Below are 20,699 nucleotides of genomic sequence, written 5' to 3'. Positions count from 1 at the left end.
ACTAAGTAATTTAGAAATCGAGGAATTCATAATAATTTTAGAATTTGCCGTCAATAACAACTTTTTTAAGTTCCATGACACAATTTATCAACAACTAGGCTTACCAATGGGTTCTCCCGCCTCCGGTGTAATTGCTGAAATATATTTAGACCACCTCGAATACAACTCAATCAGTACAATAAACGGAATATTCTTTTGGTGCCGTTTTGTTGATGACGTATTTGCTATCATCGATAATAGACTAACCAATGACAACACTTTGTTAGACACATTAAACACCATAGACCCACATATACAGTTTACAAAAGAATCAGAAAACAACTGCAAACTGAACTATCTCGATTTGACCATTACTAGACAAGACAATCATTTATCCTTCAAAATTTATCGCAAGCCTACCCATACAATAAACACAATAGCAACAGATTCCATTCATCCTAGCTCCCATAAAAAAGCAGCATATTACAGTATGGTGTATAGAGCCTTTAACATACCGCTTTCAAAAACAGATTTTAATGAAGAGATACATTTAATCCAAGAAATAGCAAGAAAAAATGGATACAAGAAAGATACAGTCAATTCAATCATTCATAAATTCAAATCAAAACCCAAAACTAAATTATCAAAAATAGACAAACCTAAGAAAAACTACGCAACCTTTACATTTAATAACACGCACATATATTCGTTAACCAACATTTTCAAAAAACATAACCTTGAAATAGCCTACAGGACTACACATAACAGCAACATCATCATACATAACACAAAAACTATCAACAATAACAACAAATACCTTCGTTCTGGAGTTTACCGTATCCGCTGCAATAACTGCCTAACAAGCTACATAGGACGTACAGGCAGAAACTTTACTATCAGATACAACGAACATGTCAAAGCCATAAAACACAACCATTTTTCGGCAATAGGACAACACATGGTTGATTACAAACATAACTTTACTAATATAGATAATGATATGATAATATTAAGCACAAACCCCAAAGGACCCTTACTCAATATTACTGAAGAACTATATATAACAATAGACCAATATGCCAACCCTAATTATAATATTAATGAAATCACAGAAAAAACCAATATTTTATTTAATAAAATTATCCCTTTTATAAAAAACTATTATTTGAGAACAGTCAATAAACACCACGCGCAATCCACAGCGCAGGAGAAAGACACAACTAACTCCACCTCTACACAATTAGCAACTCCCCTTCCCCACCCCTCCATTCCCCTCACGCGAACAGATACCAATACCACAAGTTCACGATATAGTACACGCCAAGCTGCCAAGCGATACACTTCCCAATCATCTCACGACAGTAAGTAATCTCTACAATACACACACAGACACACACAAGTTTAACACTTTAACATTCTAATGCACTTCTAACTGATTTCATTTACTTTTTACAGATAGTTAGCAAGTATCATAGACCGAAAAAGAACCACCTACAACAACAGCTTTCATAACCCCAGCAGCACATTCATCTTCAATCTGTATATTCAACCAGACAGTATAAATTTATAGTGATTGGACTTTAAGCAAATAGTGGCCAATAGTGCCCCATTTGAACTTGGCATGTACACATGAAGAACAGTACTTCATATGAAGTTTTACAAATTTGCAGGACTGCCTCTTACTTTTTAACTTATATTGAAATGTACCATTGTTTTATGTTGATTTTAATGTATTTTACCCAGTATATATTTGAAGAGGTCATTCAATATTAATTCAAACGCACTTCACTTTGTTATTGTAATTTCAGCTTTGAAGTCTAAGCCTAATAAGAAGTATCTGTATAAGCACATGCGGCTACATTTAAGCATATTTAGTCGACTAAAAACAATGCAATATAAAAGTCCTTTTAAGAACTATTATTAGTTAAACTTGAACGGTAATGCTATATTCAAGGTCAGGTGTAAACAACAAATTTTATCATGTGTTGTAATTTTTTAATGTGTTAAAGATAGATATCTTTTTAATATTTTTGATCCTTTAAACTTAGATATAAGAAGCAGAATTTCACTTCTAGACATACTATCTAATGTCTATCAAACACGACATGTTTATTTGTAAGATACACCTGTTTGAACATGTATTCTAATGTGAATGTAAATGACAGCTGAAGATGACTTGTAATAAGTCGAAACCGGTCCTGTTTTAAATAACAATATTAAATTTTGTATTGATAAGGTGGATCTCTTTCTTTCTATGACATACTATAGATATCAATACGGAACATCATGAAATTTATTAATCAAGAATACTGAAGATGATCGATCGCATGCGATATAAGGGTTGGGTACATAAATATCGGTAACGCACACTTAATCGTTCGTAATAATGGATGTGTCAGTGATGCGGCTCTCGCTGTAACCGAAGGATAATATACAGTTTTGTATAGGAATTTTTAAGGGACAGACAAAATATGACGTAGCGGGGTTCTCGTCATATGCTGTACTCGCTATAGTGGACTTTTACTGTACACTTTAAACCCCACCAATCCTCTCGTCGCACCCATATGCTATTGTCGTAGTAATCCTAGTTTTACAACCTTCGTTTCTATCTCTTTTGTTTTTAATTACAACAAAAACAGGTTTATGATCACTTATACAGTATAACCTCGATTATACATTCCCGGAAAGTACGTTTTCCTGTATTATTCGTTCAAATGATGTGGTCCCGTGAGCATCTTAATTAAATCACGTTGTAAAAATCCCGCATTATCAGTTCCTGGAAGAAACTATTTCCCGGATCAACCGTCCAGAAATTTCAGTCCCATCAATGCTAAATCCTCGATCACGTGTTTTTCGAGAAACCGCATCACGAAAGAATGGCTACTGCATACTTACGGATCTTGGTGTTAATGTCCCGTCATTGCGGTAATTTGAGGAAGTAGATACTGTACCTACCGGAGAAGCGATCGGCGGTGAACTTGCATAAGGGACCATCTTAGCATCGTATTCCGGTGGTATTGTTTAGAGAATCGTCGGAAATGATAAAGCAGAGAGTGTAAACAACAATTGTAAGGAGACAGGGTGCATTTCGACAGCTCTGCTTGAAGACGGAACGAGATTAGTTAAAACGTTCGTACCTACTTGCAAAATGTGTACATTATGTCCAGGGTTAGATGTTTTCTTTTTTTTTTTTTTCCGAGTATCACCGAACAGGTTTTCGGCACTTCCCACAGGGCTCTGTATACTCACTGGGCTTTCAGGAAGGAATCAAAACACAAATTTAGTATTTTAATATTATCGTATACGATTATGTTATCGAGACCAGAACAGATGTTACACATTACATACTGTACATAAAGCCATGGGAGGTTTTGGGATTGCCTATTACTGTTTTGGTCCTAATATAATACTGGAAATTTCACGTTTTTGTATTTAAATGTTATAAAAACCGCAGTCGTTTTATTTGCGCACGTTACATTTAAAAACTTTGTATCATTTCGCACTCATACCGATTTGTACAGAGAGCGAGCTTTCCAGCTGAGCTCAAAGTCGCAAATAACCATAATTTCAGAAGTGTTAATGATATCTTTTCTCTTTACAATTTGATTGTGATTAGTAACAGGCAGAATTGAATATAATGCATTCGAAAACTTGAGAATCGAAATTTACATTCGAAACCATACTGTATTCTTGAGTTCAACATAACCTTTAAAAGTCAATGTAGAACTAATTTAAATTTACGCCATACAAGGTTTACATAACCTGACTACGAACAGTATACCAGTGACCAAATTACGATGAAAGATTTAAAAAAAAAAAAGAGAGAGATTTTGCCATCATGTTGGGTACTTTTGTGTCTAATGTGCTTTATTTTATTAGATTAGAGAATTAAAAACTACTGTGGTCGATTGTTGTTTGACTTGGCATTACGGGGATTAGATTTTTCGAAGAGTTTTTCTGATCAAAGTTGCTGAACTAAAAGAAGTTTTCAGAGGAAACTGATGAAGTTTCCCCGGTAAAACTGAATAAAGCTTCGAGTTTTTTAAGTCGCATGCCGGTAATCAATATTTAAAGCCCGCCCCGCAGTCTAATTTACCTGCCACTCACCCGGAGGACCTGGGTTCGATTCCCGGCCAGGTCAGGAGTTTTTATCCGTATATGAGGGCTGGTCCCAGGTTCACTCATTCTACGATTACCTTTAATTGATGAGTTATTTAATGGTGAAATGGCAACTCCGGTCTAGAGAGAGCCAGGAATAACGGCCAAGAGTATTCGTTACACTGACCATGTTTTACCTCGTAATCTGCAGGCCTTCGGACCGAGCAGCTGTCGCTTGGTAGGTGGAAGGCCCATTGGGGCTGTAGTTTGGTTTAGTTTAGGGGTGTTTGTAAGATTATAAGTATACATATTTCATTTTTGTGATGTTTAGTCAAATTGGTGATGGTTCATTCATTCCCAGATTTGCCGTTTTCCCGTGTTTTACGTTTTTTCCGTGGTCCCTCCAAAAACGGAGAATCGAGGTTCCACTGTACCCTATATTGCTTCAGTTTTTCTGTAGAGCTCATCTGGTTTTATCCACACCTTGTCTAGAATATTTATCTCTCTAGTAGGTTGCATCACTTTCTGATTCAGCTGTCCTTCCCAGATTAACTTATTTACCATTTGTTGGTCTTGTTTTTTGTAATTTGCAACCTTCCCAGTTAAGATTTGGTAAATTGAGATCACCTACTGGAATAACGTTCCTTTTTGTGTTTTTCTCCACATCATCTTATCAAATAATTTCGTATCAGATTCAGTGCCACTGTTTCCAAATCTGTGTGAACCCCCAAAACATTGAGTTGCCTATTATCTTGAGCACAAGATATTCTAGAATTTCATGTTTTTTTATTATCAATATAACTTCATCCATCAGGAGGCCACCACAAGGACAAAGTATATCGACTACCAAAATATTATAATCTATCAGCTTCATTGTATTGATTAGGTGGAAAACTCATCCTTCATACTTGTGTACCATAATATTATGTCTCCAAGTCATTGGTGAATTTGCTTGAAAGTGCCAGATAGAAATAGCAAAAATCTCAAGGCTCAGAAATAAATTTGGAAATATAGCATGATATACAGCTTGTCATAGGCTATATAAATGATTGCAGAGTATTATTGAACCTTGTATTGTGGCGATAGCAATGTCGTGAAGTTGTGTCCAGCTGAGACTAAGAGAATCTCACAATTATTGTTTCTCAAGCACCGATCTTGATTCCATGACTCAGATGTTGTTTTGGTGGTACAGTAAAACCTTGTTGATTCGAAGTCGTCGGGACTCAAAAATCGGACTTTGAATTATGTGATTTCGAATTAACCGCCAAATCGTATTTCAGGAGTGCCAACCCTTGCCGCTTTACAAAATATTCCAAGGCCCGTTACTGCATGCAGTTAACTTTGATTCATGGTTTAAACATTTCAAATGCCATGAAAGAAAACTATTTCCAAAGTGCATCCAAGAAGATGCATTTAGAGTATTCAAATAATGCACTTGGATAGCTAACTGACAAACATAACCTCTCGCAACGAGAGAAATAAAGAAAGAAAAAAAAACAAAAATCATGATTCAAAGATGAGAAGAAATCTATGCTGGCTCCCATGTGCAAGTGCTTTATTCATTGGCTTACTGTGCGGTACTGTTTGCATTTTAGATGTCCTGTGCTTGCACAGAAAGTACCCGATGCCCTTAAAACATCGTGGCTAAATCAAACTTTCCTATGACGAGGGGAGAAAGTCTCTCACTTCCTTCTGCGTGAAAACACAATACAGTCACTCTACCCTTGTACAATTTCCCACCATGGCACTTCTCTCGTGCTTCAGAAATGTGAACACTTGCCGTGTCACAAAGTATTCTAAGGCCCATTAATGCATGCAGTCACCTTAATTCAGAGTTTAAACCTTTCAAATGCCAAGGAAAAAAACTATTTCCGAAATGTATCCACCAAGGTGCATTTACAATGTTCAAATAATGCACTTGGATAAATCATTGACAAACATAACCTCACGCAAAGAAAGAATCACAAGATTCAAAGACGAGGATAAATTATGCTGGTTCCCCTGTGCAAAAACATTCTTTTTTATATTACTGTACTGTTTGCATTATTAGATGCCTTGTACTTGCTCGGAAAGTGCCCGACGCCCTTAAAACATTGTGGCTGATCGAATTTTAGTATGACGAGGGGAGGAATTCTCTCGCTTCCATGTGCATTGCAACACAGTACAATGACCCCCCATCCGTATACGATTTCGCGGCTGGCACTTTCTCATTTAAAACCATAAGACTGTTTGGGCTCGGCATTAAAATGAAGCAATGCAGTTTCATCAGCAGTGACAATATTGTTCGGTGCCTATGAATTGGTTATATGAGCCACGGTTTTTTGTCAACTGTCGGCATCGTCAGCGTTCGCGGATTCTGTTTCGCACACTGCTTGCTGCGTGATAATTACGGCGTTCCTTAAAAATGTTGAATACAAAAGAATTCCGATTTCACTTGAACTTAGCATTTATGAAGCACATTGTAGACACACCGAAGTGTGTGAAAGAGCAGAAAGCTACCCTTACACGTTCCGGAAGACGCATTCTATCATGACGCAGATAAATTTTGAATTTAAATTACTGTGTAACATACTATTGTTTTAAAATGTAAAGGCCTTGAAGCAATCTGAGACACATTCTCAACAATGACGCAGACATTCCGAGGCGTCTGCATACCAAGCCGACCAATCAATGGATTGAACTACGATTCCTTCAAGGAAGTATCAAGACATATAAATAAATAAAATGTAAAGGCAGTTTCGAATTAAAAGTCTGAATTTAGGTAATGGGGCCGACATTGTACTTCAAATTACGAATTATCCGTATTTCGAATTAAACAATTTAAATAACATGTAAAACTGTATCTCATGTACCTGGGAACGAGAGCTGCTTCGAATTAGACAGGATTTTGAATTCACCGATTTCGAATTATCGAGGTTCTCCTGTATTTGCTTTTATAATATTTTATGGTTGCCTGGTGTATTGACTTCTTCTCGGCATCCACCTCTTCAGGACAGCCAAAGTGCGACTCAAAGTGTACTGTGGGATCTAGGATCAGACCTTTCTTGCTAGCTGTTTGAAAGGCTATCATGTCAATACGCCTGTTACTCACTTTGGTAGACAGGCCTGAAATCTCTTCGTGCACTGTAAAACCATTATGTCTCAGCGAATTCACGATCATGTGCTGTATCGAATGATGGTGGGAATTTCTCATTACCTTCCTGTGGGGACAGGCACCCAGGACGTGGGCAAGGGTTTCGTGCTGTGTGTGGCAATGCCGACAGAGGTTGCTGTCCTGGTACCTTCCTGGCATGGAGCGAATGCCGCACACATTCGCCATCCTCTTGATAGCCTCTCTCCATTCCGCACAGAATAAGCCTTGGCAATCTCTCATCTATTTGTTCCCTGTGGCATGTATTCCTGGAAGACCCCAATCCCCTTACCTTTGTGTGGCAGCTTCATCCGTGACTGAACATCTCTGTCTCATAGTATCTCCCAGACCTTCCTTACATTGGGAAGATGTCTGCTTTTGAACATAACATAACTTTTCCATAGTCTACAAATTCCTCTTTCCCCAGTATGAACACTCCCCCTCCTAGCATTCCCATCCTGTTATAAGCTATAAATTTCATTTTTGTTCTGTATTGAAGTGCATTTATAAGAAATAAATCGACAAGAGTGTCCACCTTTTCAATACAATATACCAAGTAATATTATTTACTTGATATATTGATGTAATATTATTTACTTGATATATTGTCAATTTATTTCTTTCCATCCTGACTCTATGATAAATACTCCAGTTCCGTGAGATAATTTCCGCATCCATAATAGCATTTCTGCCATGATTAACTCCTATTACAATACCTGGTAAATGTTTATTTTCCCTCCAAATTTCCATTTCAGTATTAAGGATAGGAAACTTATGCGATGGGGAAAATTACATGGTTAAATATGGTATCTGTAATTGTTCGGGCCGATGACCTTCGATGTTGGGCCCCTTTAAACAACAAGCATCATCATTATCATCTGTATTTTTTCACATTCCAGACCAGTGAGAGCGGGGCTGTTGCACCATGGGGTTTAGTTTTGCGCAGACAATATATAATTTTTTCATTTTTTTCACTAAATTAATCATACCTTAATATTTATAAATAACTTCCCTTGCAGGTATGTGACAGTCTACTCAACATTGGCCCATGTGGAAACATTTCAATGGGTGAACCAGCTTTTTTGTCTGAGGAGTTCTCCAATATTCAAGATCCAGACATTGAACTGTTCACAACATCTGGTTACGGCAAGAATGGTGCTTTGTGTGTTCTGCAACGATCACTGAGACCTCAGGTTCGACTTCAGAAAAATTTCTAATGATCTTTAATACTATTGTATATTTAAATTTGGTTATTTCTTTAAAAAAAATTCAAGTATAGGGAATATTGTGAAGTTGGATAAAGAAGGCTAAAATAGAATTGAGCCATGCTGAGGCGAAGACATCATAGAAATACCTATCATAATGTGAACATAATATCAAAATATTTGTGTTTTTTTTTTTTAAATTATCTGCTCCATACACTGAGAGAGAATCCTCGGAAATCATAAAGCAGAGAGTGGCCGCGACAATTGGAAGGAGACAGAGCGCATTTATTCCGCTCTACTTATAAAGACGAAACTAGTTTCGTAGTTTCGTCGAATGCTCACACTTGTAAAACGTCCACATTATGTCCAGATTTAGATGTTTATATTTTTAATTCCTTTAGACTTTTTTTTTTTTGTTGACTTTATTTGCTGAACGAACTAGATATGAAAATATATTTTCGTTACTTTTACTGAATTTTACATGTGGAAGACAGTCGGTCATGTGTTAACATCCATTGATTTAGTTCATGGGGTAAAGGTGGAAACAATGGGGGTAAACCCCTGTGTATATTTGCCGGGAATCCCTGCATTATTAAGTCACCGAGCAAGAGGCTGCGCAGTTTGATTCACGTAGCTGTCAGCTTGCTCTCGGGAGATAGTGGGTTATAACTCATCTGTCGGCAGCTCTGCTTCCTTCCTACTCCTAGTCCTTTTCGACCCCATCGTCGCCACAAGACCTATCTGAGTCAGTGCTTTGTAAAGAAAACTGTATTTTTTAAAAGACAGTCAGTTACTTTGCTAACGCAATGACTTTTGGCGGTAATGCATTATTTAATAATAATGTTATTGTCTTTACGTCTACTTTCTCAGTTTTCAGAGACGTCGATGTGACGGAATTTTGTTCCGCAGGAGTTCTTTTACGTGCAAGTAAATCTACCGACACAAGACTGATGTACATGAGCACCTGCAAATATCCCCCGACTGAGCCAAGATCGAACCTGCCAAGTTGGGGTCAGAAGGCCAGTGCCTCAACCATCTGAGCCACTCAGCCCGGCAATACATTATTGTGGTTCTTTAAAGTCTTTGGTTATTTAATGTTCTTGCCGAAATTGACCATGATCCATTTGAGGATGACATTACATTCATAGTCTTACATGCGGGTGCAGATTTGTTTCCTGTTATTTCACTGCCTACTACAGAGAGTGAGTGACCTACCTAAGATGCCATCTAGTGAGTAGCTTGTGAAATTAATGAAAATCGTACGAACAGTCAAAGTTCGAAACACCGTACGTAGCAGCTGCTTTGTCACGGTTGATTATTTCACTGTCAGTTGGTCATGTTTATATATGGTTTCAGATGTTTTAAAAATATTTTTTCATAAAAAAATTATAAGTAAGGAAGTGATGGTGAGCTGCTGTAATATTCACTTTTGAACTGCCACAAAAATGTACAGTCTACTATAAATTTCAAATTCGATTGTCGAATAGTTCCGAACGGTAGCTTTGAAGAATGTATGTTACTTTCTCAAAATCACAGTTAAGCATAGGCAATTCCTAACTTAAGTTTGGAAAAGATTAGTCTGACAGTGGTGTAGCATTTTTCGACTGTAACCTCTAAAAAAGAATATTACTCTTGTTAAAATGCTAGCGATCACCTTGAATTTCATTTCTTGTAAATTGTAAAGCAGTAGCAGTTATAAAGAACATAACGGAATGGTTCATCTGATTCCGTGGTTTCGCTTTTGGCTGTCAGTCATGTGGTAATGGAATGAACAAATAATTTTGGTGAATCATTTCAAATGAATTGGTTCTCCTAAATGAATCAGATTCCCCATCTCTAGAAAGTTTGTATCCGTCCTTAAGAGTGTTAAATGGCAACATCCTTCAAGGTCGCTGTGTGACACCTGGCCCAACTGTTGAAGACATACTTGCTATTTTGCACTCAGTTGGGTGTCTACATTCACCAGTGAAAGGACTACACACTAGCTGTATACAGAAAACAGATCTGAATACAAGTTGTCTAACTCATTTTGTTGTTTTTTAGAAACAGAAGTACCAAAATGAACAGTGTCCTAACATGATGTATTGTTTGTAGGTGGTGACTACGTTTGAACTTCCTGGTTGTGTGGACATGTGGACTGTTATCGGAAGCAGGGATAGCTCCGATGACCCATCCCGAAGTGAGGACTGCATGCATGCCTTCATGATTCTCAGTCAAGAAAATTCTACCATGGTAAATTCATCCCCTGTCTTCATTAGTTATCTTTGTCCGGGGATTTTAACCTTAATTGGTTAATTCCAATGGTTCGGGGGCTGGGTGTGTGTGGCGTATTCAACATTAGATATCATCCTAGGCAGGGCCCCCATCTTCACAGACGTGCAGATCGCCTAATAGGCCGTTTACTAGAAAAAGACCTGCACCAGGCCTCTCCGGAGGCCATATGCCGCCATTATTATGATTATTATTATTGTTATTATTATTATCATTATTATTATTATTATTATTATTATTATTATCATTATTATTATTAGTTATCTTACAAGAACCCCTATAAAATAAAATATAAAATAAGTAAGGGAAATATGGTTGACTATATATCCCAGTTTACTGTTGCCCTGTTGGAAGTTGGGGTGATTTCCTGTAAGCAGTGCAGTTAGGTGCTCCTCTTCCAGTTTTAAGTTTTGCCTGATACTGGCGTAAAGTTTCCTATGGAGCACTTGACAACCTCTGTCTCCACAGGACAAAGAGTATCATATTTCACTGCATTATCGTCGCCACCGTGTAAGAGTCACATCCTTTGTTTTCAATACAAAAATAGGATTTTAAACTTTCATCGCATAATTGTCGCATGTTCAAATTTTGTTCCTCAAGCTGCTTAAAGGTAAACTGAAATGCAATGTAAATTGCATATGACAGCGCAGTTTAAATACATGTATGGCCCAGAGATGAAATTTCTTAGATCCACCATCCACAAGACCAAGATGGAAAGTTAAAAAATGAGGAGGGGAGGAAAGAAGCCGGAATAAAGACATCCCTGTTAGACTGAATCAGCACATCCAGACTACGGTGGTACAGGCATGTGACGAGGATGGAGCCTACAAGAACAGCCAGAATAAATTTGGAAAGACAGGTGGAGGGAGAAAGGTCTGCTGGAAAACCCAATGGATGGACACGATCAAGATTGATCTAGTTACCAGAGGAAGGACAGTGGATGTTGTTCCCCATGACAAGTTGTATATGGACAGGAAGAAGTGGAAGAGGTTCGTTAACAGTATCCGGCAAACTGGAGCTGTACAATGATGATGATGGCCCAGGACATGGAGAGGCCCACTTGTGGTGAAATACAAGAGTTGCAAGCAGGGGTGTACCTACTCATAAATTTCCCATTATCGGAATGTTCGATTATGTGTTATAGCAGATCAAAGAATCTGGCTCATGGTGGCTGATTACATGACAGTGTTAATGAAAAAAGGACACATTCATTTCGATGTTTACTACTGACAAAAACAAATACAGTAAAACCTTGATGCATCGTTTCTCAAGTGAGAGGGTGAAAATGAAGATGAATGCAGTAAAACGATAAATGCGGGGGACATATGAAATAGGGGGAAAGCAAAAATAATAAAATATGGGTACTGTATTTGGGCATTTTTCACCATGTAAATATAATAATAGTGATTGCGTGTGGCCTCCAAGGCCGGGTTCAGATCCTTCGAGTTGTCGCGTGATAGGTGATCTAGGTGCTTACAAAAATGCAGCTCTACCTAAGATAAATCCTAATGCGTAAGTGTGCGCACACACACAGCCCCCGAACTGTCAGAATTATTTATTGTCAAGAATTTCATTTTTGGTCCGTATTGAATTGAAATTTACAGTTTCAGATAAGGATAAAGGTTTCCACCTGTTCAATACAATAAAATAGTGAAAACATTAAAATATCACATTTATTATCTGTCATTTAGGGACCGGTTTCGGCACCTTCCTGTGCCATCATCAGCCTAGGAAATTTTTGCAAAGCTTTTTAAATAGCTATATGAAATATTTGTACCAGTGTAAGAACATGAACAGAGCATTCTAAACTAGGTTGTATATATTTACCATTACGTATGTGACTTAAAATGTGATTAAAATACAGAGACTAGATTAATCTTTGTGGGCTTAAAGACACGTCATGAGACATTTATATACATTTTTAAATTTAGAGCTCTTTGCGTTATCGATTTGATATAACTATTATTAAACTAATTGTAACACCCAGTTTTGATAAAAATCTTTCTTATAGGGCAAAACTCATACAGCTATACAGTATGTACGATTGGCCTTAAAGAGTAAAAAGCATTCCTTTAAAAGTTTGTCCTTAGGCACTTTGTAAATACTAAACTAACAGCTGATTTCTAGAACAGTGTTCTCTGTTAGTTTAGTATTTTACAAAGTGCCTAAGGACAAGGCTGATGTCACAGCAGGCTAAGCGATGCTGCCAACTAAGGGAATTAGTTTCAAGACCAGGCTAGTGAAAAGATTACTGGTCTGGATTGGTTAGGACCAGCTTGTAACAAGACAACTGGGCATGGGGCAACAAAGTGGTCAACATGCCTCTAGCATACTACACACATCAGGACAACACGATTAAGAACCCAGTGACTAATTAAAACGTACCCGGCGCACGCCATGACTATTTTAAACCGCTAATTTCTCATTTTCAACGAAGCCAGCAGCCCTAGCCAGCCAATAACAACACAGAAAATCGTGGCAAATTTGAGTTTTACAGTGCCTCCGTTTTAATTCTCGTAAATAAGATTACTTCTAGGGGCCAGTCTGTGGGTGGAGGAGAAATGTTGGCGCCAGGAGGCTCGTAGTGAGGTTGCTCATGAATAACCTGTGCACAGCACTCCGCACAGTACTCGAGCCTACGAGATCCTTGCTCAAGACTAGCAACTCGTATTCACTCCTACATTCTCGCATAACAGGTTGACACTATTACAGTAGAAGTCCGTTATAGCAAGAATTCATAACAGCAAAAAATTTACTCGCTATAACGGATTGTCATTATATCCGATTTTTGTATAAAAGTCGGAAAACCCCCCATGCACATTAAAATTGGTATGAAATGGCAATCAGTTCGTTCAAAACTTGCGTTTCCGTAGATATCCACACTACGGCTTACCTGTTATTTTTCGAAATCCGATACTACGTGAAAGTGTATGTTTAATTTCATTCTGAAGAAATATATTACCTTATTTCTCCGAACTCAAGATGAACCCAACTTTTTCCCTCAAAAAATTTTAATCAGGCTCAGAAAGTAATTTGTAAAATCATATGAATGCCTTTGTCGTACAGTAGGCCTATGCATTTTTGGGCGCCGAACATTAACTTTCGTCATGCCGTATTTTTTTGCGGCTGCACAATTATTATTCCGCAGGGTTAAGGACTATTAATTTAAAATTGGCATCGTAATACCGAAGAGAACCCGTTGAAAATTTGCCGGCAATACCTATTCCATGTGTCTCTACAATACGACGATCCATCAGGAAATTATTCTTGCTGTCTATAAAACTTACTTTTACTTAGCGTCAGATATAACCGGCTACCGCTACACACACGTCTCGCTTGCCGGGTTCGGCCAAATTCAGCGGCTAGCGATGTATAGGCATAATCGCGGACGTTGAAAATCAATGAACGAGTTTATTGCGCCACGGTATGGCCATTCCGCCCTTGTATTTTTCGTGCACATACCTCACAATTTCATCTTCGACTTCTTTAAAGCATCCTTGTTGCGGACCACTGAATGCATTTTTGTACGGTACGCATTTTTTTAGCTATTTGTCTTCACGCTAACACCAAATTTTGACTTTAGTTAGGCCTATGCCGTATTTTCTTGCAGCTATTCTACATTTCCGAGCGTTTAATAACCATTAACTTAAAGTTGTCATCATAATACCGACAAGAACCCATTGAAAATTTGCCGGCAATACCTTTTCCACGTATCTTTACAGTACAACTATCCATCACAAAAATATTCCTGCTGTCTATAAAAATTTTACTGTGCATTATGTACAATAGACATGTTATAACTCTGCCACTGAGTAGCCATGGCCTTTCTAAGAATTCGGAGGTTGGCATGTTTTAATGCCATTCTGAAGATTTGAGAAATGTTTTTGTAGAGGCTAATAGAACGCCATTCTCTCTTCACTATTTCCTGAGATCCAGCGACGTTACACACAGGCACTATACAACCGGTTGTCGCGGCTAGCGATGTATAGTAAAGAGGCAGTCGTTTGTCACCGAGTTTTGTGTGTGCGTGCGCGTGTGAAAAGAAGCAGCATGGCTACCGTGGTAGTTGCCAGTGGTATCCATTAACTTGCTGTTAGGCCATGAATGCAAGACAACACTTGAGTTTTTGCATGAGATACTGAGGAAAAACGTCCTGGATTCGGAGAAATACGGTATCACTCCAGAGGTTTCTGCCGCAAACACTTCAGTTTTCATCTTCAAACGGTGTAACCGTATATATATCATAAAAACATATTTGAAACGCATGTAGAGAAATGATAACCTCCTCACAAAAAAATTACAGATAAATAGACTCCGAAATTTAACTAGATGCGAAAAGATATGAAATATCCTCCAAAATCAGTGATGTACTCTGCCATATCTTGAGGTGTATCACATTCTTACTTAATTTCCGTATATAAAATTAAAATTAAGATATCGTTTACTTCAGTGTTTATTTTTAACGAGTTAACAACCGCTATCTGCCATGTTATTTACCCATTTATTACGAAAACATGTTATTCTTTTTCATTTTGTATTTTCTTTAGAGAACAGTTGCGAGAAAATATAAACTAACCTCTGAAATCAACAACCGTTATTGGACACATTATTTACGCATTTGTTACGAAAATATGTTCTCTTCCACTTCGAATTTTCTTTATGGAACAGCAGTCGATGGGTATTACTGATCAACTCCGACATCGCCTTCGAATGTTGACGAGAGAACTCGCTAGTGCACATAGCGAGGAAATGATGCCGAAGGTAATCGATCACATGCAATATCATCACTGGGGTGCATAAATATCAGTAATGGAAAAAACCGTGCGCGCTTAATCGCTCATAATAACAGATGTATCAGTGATAGGGCTCTCACTGTAACCGAAGGACGATACACAGTTTAATATAGGAATTTTGAAGGGACGGAAAAAAATTGTCCCTATAACAGTTCTCGTTATATGCTGTACTCGCTATGGCGAACTTCTGCTGTATATGCTAAGAGTGTTTAGCTCTCTCTTTAAATTCAAAAAGCTTTTGCATATACTTTTCTTACGTTCGATCAATCCATGCGGGAAAATTGTGGTTGAGGACAATTCTTTTTTGACGATCGTTGCGATACAACGATAGTTCGAGGAATGATAGATGTGGGGAAATTTAACACTGGTTTATATGGAACATTTTTGGGACCAAATAAGTTGAATGATGGATACGGGAAAACAGGAGTTCCAGGAACGATACATTGAGTTTTTACTGTGTTAACATTTTTTCTTGTGAATTAGATTCTCAGTGGCTCATTTTGTCGCCGTTTGCCTGCTCGTTCTGATACCAGTGTACCCCTGGTTGCCTTAGAAATCCGTGCTAGTAGACAAGTGTGTGCGGTGCAGGTATTTTCTGGCGACGTTGCCTACAAGTGATAAATTACAGCCTTACGTATTTCAAATGAGAACTCGTAATATCACTGGTGATTACGATTAAATTAATAATATATTGTGGTTCCACCTGTTCAATACAAGAAAACTTATTAATGCAGGGTTACATTATAAGTTAATTACATACTGAGCTCGATAGCTGCAGTCGCTTAAGTGTGGCCAGTATCCAGTATTCGGGAGATAGTGGGTTCGAATCCCACTGTCGGCAGCCCTGAAGATGGTTTTCCGTGGTTTCCCATTTTCACACCAGGCAAATGCTGGGGCTGTACCTTAATTAAGGCCATAGCTGCTTCCTTCCCAGTCCTAGCCCTTTCCTGTCCCATCGTTGCCATAAGACCTATCTGTGTCAGTGCGACGTAAAGCCAATAGGAAAAAAAAAAAAGTTAATCACAATTGGGACCGGTTTCGACCTTTAATCAGGGTCAACTACTACCTGTCGTTCAGAAGGTGCAAGGTAAATTGTAGCATTGTCCAGAGGAATTTCATTTCTGCAGCTTGGAGTCTACGTTTATCTCTGCCTGTGAAGATACAAGTTTCAAGGCCATAGGTTGTTATGAGCAAGAAGTAAGCTTGATAAAGTGTTTGTTTGGCGAGTATTGGAATCTGGCTGTCCCAGAGAAGGCTTCTAACCTGATGGTAAAGGACAGCTCCTCTTTGAACTCTGTTTGTGATTTCAGCATTTGATCGGTTATCTTCAGACAGGACACTACTGAGGTATTGGAAGTGGTTAACTTCTTGCGATTTCTGTCCGTCTACTGTGATATTTGCCCCTGACTTTTGTCTGTTGACTGTCATGACAATTGTCTCGTTGAATGATGGATACGGGAAAACAGGAGTTCCGGGAACGATGCATTGAGTTTTTACTGTGTTAACATTTTTTCTTGTGAATTAGATTCTCAGTGACTCATTTGACAATTCCAAGCATTAATCTTTCCTTGAACTTCTTCCTCATGAGCTCCCCAAATTACCACTACATCTGCAAATACAAATGCCGTGAATGCACTGTGCCTGATGTGCTGTTTCACTCTTTTCATTCTCTCATCCATCACTGTGATAAATAGTAGAGATGACAAAGTGCTGCCTTGTATCACTCCTTTACTTGTAACAAATCAGTTGGAATAGCCATTCCCTATCCTTACACAGCTCTGGCTGTGTTTGTACAACATTTTTACTTTACTGATGAGAGATTCTGGAACGTTTCTCCTTCTCAAGCAATCCCAAAGTTTATACCTCATTATGCTGTCATAGGCTTTTTCTAGGTCCAGAAAGACAAAGGTCACATTTTGTCCCTTTTCTCTATGTTTTTCCATTATCATCCTAACAGCAAAAATGATCTGTTGTTGTTCTGTTACTTCGAAACCCATATTGTTTTTTCTCAAGCTGTGGTTCAATGATCTTTCATAATCTTTTCTCCATCACTTTCTCCATCAACTTAAGTCCATGAGACAGGAGTGTGATTCCTGTATAATTGCCACATATCCGTCTATTTCCTTTCTTGAAGAGGGGGACTACAGACAACTCTTAGTCCAGTCAGTCGGGATATTTTCTTCATTCCACACAACATTTATCACACTAAATAGCCGCTGAAGTCCATGAGTTCCAGCAGCTTTAATCATGTCTGAGCTCACCTCATCAAGGCCAGGTGATCTGCCTTTGCTCATAGTGTTCAGAGCCTTTTCTGTCTCAAACCAAGTCAGTGATAATTCACTTTTTCCAGCCTTGTTCCCAGTATCCAATTCCGAATCTTCTTCAGTGGTTTCTGCTGAGTCTGTTCCATTATACAAGGAAGAAAAATACCTTCTCATCTTCTCCCGAATGTCTTCCTCTCTCCACGTAATAATTCCATCATCTCTTTCCAGTGCTTTAATTGGTACATGATTAGTTCTTTTGTTTTTCACATTTCTGTACAGAAGTTTCTTATTTCCTTTACTGTCTTCTACTAATTTGTCAGTAAATTCAAGTCAGTTTTTCTCTTTCTCAGATTTAATTACTCTCTTTGCTCTGAGTTTTAAGGCTCTATACTTCTGTTCAAGTTCTCTCAGTTTCACGTAATCCTTATCTCCGTCTTTTAGGTTCTCTTTATCCCTTTCTCGTCTTGCAGTATTCCTATCTTTTATGGCTTGCTGAACAGAATCATTCCTCCAAGAAGTTTCCTTTCTTTTGGTATACAACTTGTTTTTCCTACAATATCAACAGCTGCGCCCACAAGCATTTTCTTGAATCAGGTCCATTCCTTTTCTCCCGTTTCTGTCTCATCTGTCGGGAGCTGGTCATGGATCCTTCTTTGGCATTCTTCCTTTTTTTTTTTTCAGGTTCATCCAATTTCCGCATCCTTATTTTGGGTTTTCGCCTGGTCTTCACATTTTTCACTGGGATGTTTCTAAAGGTTGCCATCAGTAATCTGTGATCACTGTCCAAGCTTTCTCCTGGCAATACTTTCACATCGGTGATAAACGAACCGGCTTCCTTGTCAGAGATAATATAATCGATTAAAGATTTCTGCTGTCCGTCCCAGCTGTATCTTTTTACTTTATGGCTGGGTCTTTTCTGAAAAAAGGTATTCTTAATTATGAAGTCTTAAACAGAACTCCAGCAGATCTTCACCTTCTTGGTTCCTTTTTCCAAAACCATTTGGGTCAATAACATTTTCATACCCTGTTACATCAACACAAACTTGGGCATTCAAATCTCTCATCACGATTATATTATTCTCTGTGATATGCTCCTGTAGTTCATCCAGGAGTTCATCCTCTTGAGTACACCCAGATTGAGGGGCATGTACTTGGAATGCGGTTAGGACCTTTTTCCCCATTTTCCATCTTAGCTTAATTATTCTATCATTGACATGTTGTACATCCGACACTATGTCAGTGTTCTTACTAATGACAAAAGCTACGCCATTACGGAATTCCTTTTCATGTTCATGCCAATAGATTTTATAACCCTTCCTCAATGATTTTACACCTTGTTTTTCTTCCTTTTTGTCTCACTCAATTCTAGAATATCAAACTTTCTCCTTTCCATGAGGTCCACTAGTTCTTCACATTTTCCTTTCAGGGTTATAATATTCAATGTTCCAATTTTTGTTTTATTCTTTTTCATGTAGATTTTTCTCTATGATATCTTCGCTGATTTTCATCGGGCTACCAGCCATCATACCTAGCAAAATTATGTAAGGATGTTGTCATATTCAGGACTTGAATTCTATTGTTTTAGTTTTGAAAGCGGACACCAATTACTCTCCTGTTGACTTACTGGGTCTACTCTGCCTGTAATCGTTGGTTCATCCTTAGTTTGCCAGGTTTGGTATTAGCCACCTGACCCTCGGCCAGACAGACACAGGTTGTACAGTCTACTGTCACATACTTTCATGCTTATTTCAAAGAAAAAATGGCTGAATCTCATGGGAATTATAGAATCAGAAGCCTAATGAGCCATGATCTCAAAATCTTCCTAAAAGTGATGCATGCAGGAATATATAAATGTCAATCATATATAGACAGATAGTACCCAGTTTGGATTTTGTAATGGACTTGGCACCAGAAATTCATTGCCGGGGATGCATCTTTTGGTGCAAAGATGTGTAGAGTCTGTGGATGTATTTGCTTGTTTTATCAATGAAAAAGGTTTCGACCTTTGTAAGCTTGAAACAATGCTGCATATCCTTCATGATATTGGCCTGGATGGTAGAGACATCTGAATTATTGCAAGACATTATTGTCGATGGGATCGCAATAAATAATCTGCTATATGAAGATGATAATATTTTGCCTGCAACAAGTGCTGAAGATCTATAAACATTATTAAACTGTGTGGTCCAGCACAGTGCAGCAGCAGGTCTGCGTTTAAACGGGAAAAAGACCAAGGTAATGGTCCTAAGCAAACATGTCATTCAATCTGTTAACTTGAAAATAGCTGACACATCACTGGATCAAGTCCAACGGTTTTTTTCAGTCTCTCGGCTGTGTACTTGAAGGGCTCTAGCTCTTTGTACACGACTTTGTTTTTTGATTATTAATTTTATTATAATTATTATTAATATTCATTAACTTCATTTACTTCGGTGTTCTGTATTCTCTGTCTTACTTTATGGTACTGAGACCTGGACCCTAACACCACCAAAATACTTTGATACTTGAGATGTAGGGCTACAAATACCTGCTCAAAATTTGATGGGTTGATAGAATATAACGCTGAAATACTCCAACATCTGAACAAAGAGCTAGAGGTCATGCACAAAATCAGGAAGAAGAAACTAGAGAACTTTGGCCTTAACATTTGAAATGATAATTATATAGACTTCTTCAGCTTATATTACAAGGTAAAATTGAAGAAAGGAGAAGTAGAGGAAGAAGGAATAATCTTGGCTTAGAAATCTACAAGTACGGCATGGACCCAGTACCCCAACTCTTTTCTGACTTGCTGAGAATGAACAACAGATTGCTCTGATGACCACCAGCATCCATTCAGGATATGGTACAAGAAGAAGAAGAAGAAGAAGAAGAAGAATTAACGGTTTTCCTGCAGTTTGACAAAGTTTTTCCAGATTATTACCAAAATCTTCTCACAACATGGTCTTGGATTCAATAA

The 20,699-nt window shown here is 38.1% G+C and overlaps 2 protein-coding genes across 4 annotated transcripts in view; one reads left to right on the top strand and one right to left on the bottom strand.

Annotated features, from left to right (window-relative positions):
* Cpsf160 (cleavage and polyadenylation specificity factor subunit 1) overlaps positions 1-20,699 on the top strand; it is a 277,975-nt gene that overhangs the window by 66,174 nt on the left and 191,102 nt on the right. For both annotated transcript variants that reach the window (XM_067151119.2, XM_067151118.2), the window contains exons 8-9: positions 8,227-8,400; positions 10,507-10,644. In XM_067151119.2, the coding sequence (XP_067007220.1) occupies positions 8,227-8,400; positions 10,507-10,644 (312 nt within the window). The remainder of the gene's footprint in view (positions 1-8,226; positions 8,401-10,506; positions 10,645-20,699) is intronic.
* The window catches only part of LOC136877253 (uncharacterized), a 285,454-nt gene that overhangs the window by 163,395 nt on the left and 101,360 nt on the right, over positions 1-20,699 (bottom strand). The window lies entirely within an intron of this gene.

This window comes from Anabrus simplex, chromosome 7 (assembly GCF_040414725.1).
Source record: "Anabrus simplex isolate iqAnaSimp1 chromosome 7, ASM4041472v1, whole genome shotgun sequence".
In the NCBI taxonomy this organism is placed as follows: Eukaryota; Metazoa; Arthropoda; class Insecta; order Orthoptera; family Tettigoniidae; genus Anabrus; species Anabrus simplex.
Note: the sequence above shows the minus strand (reverse complement) of the source record. Positions and strands in the feature narration are given on the sequence as shown.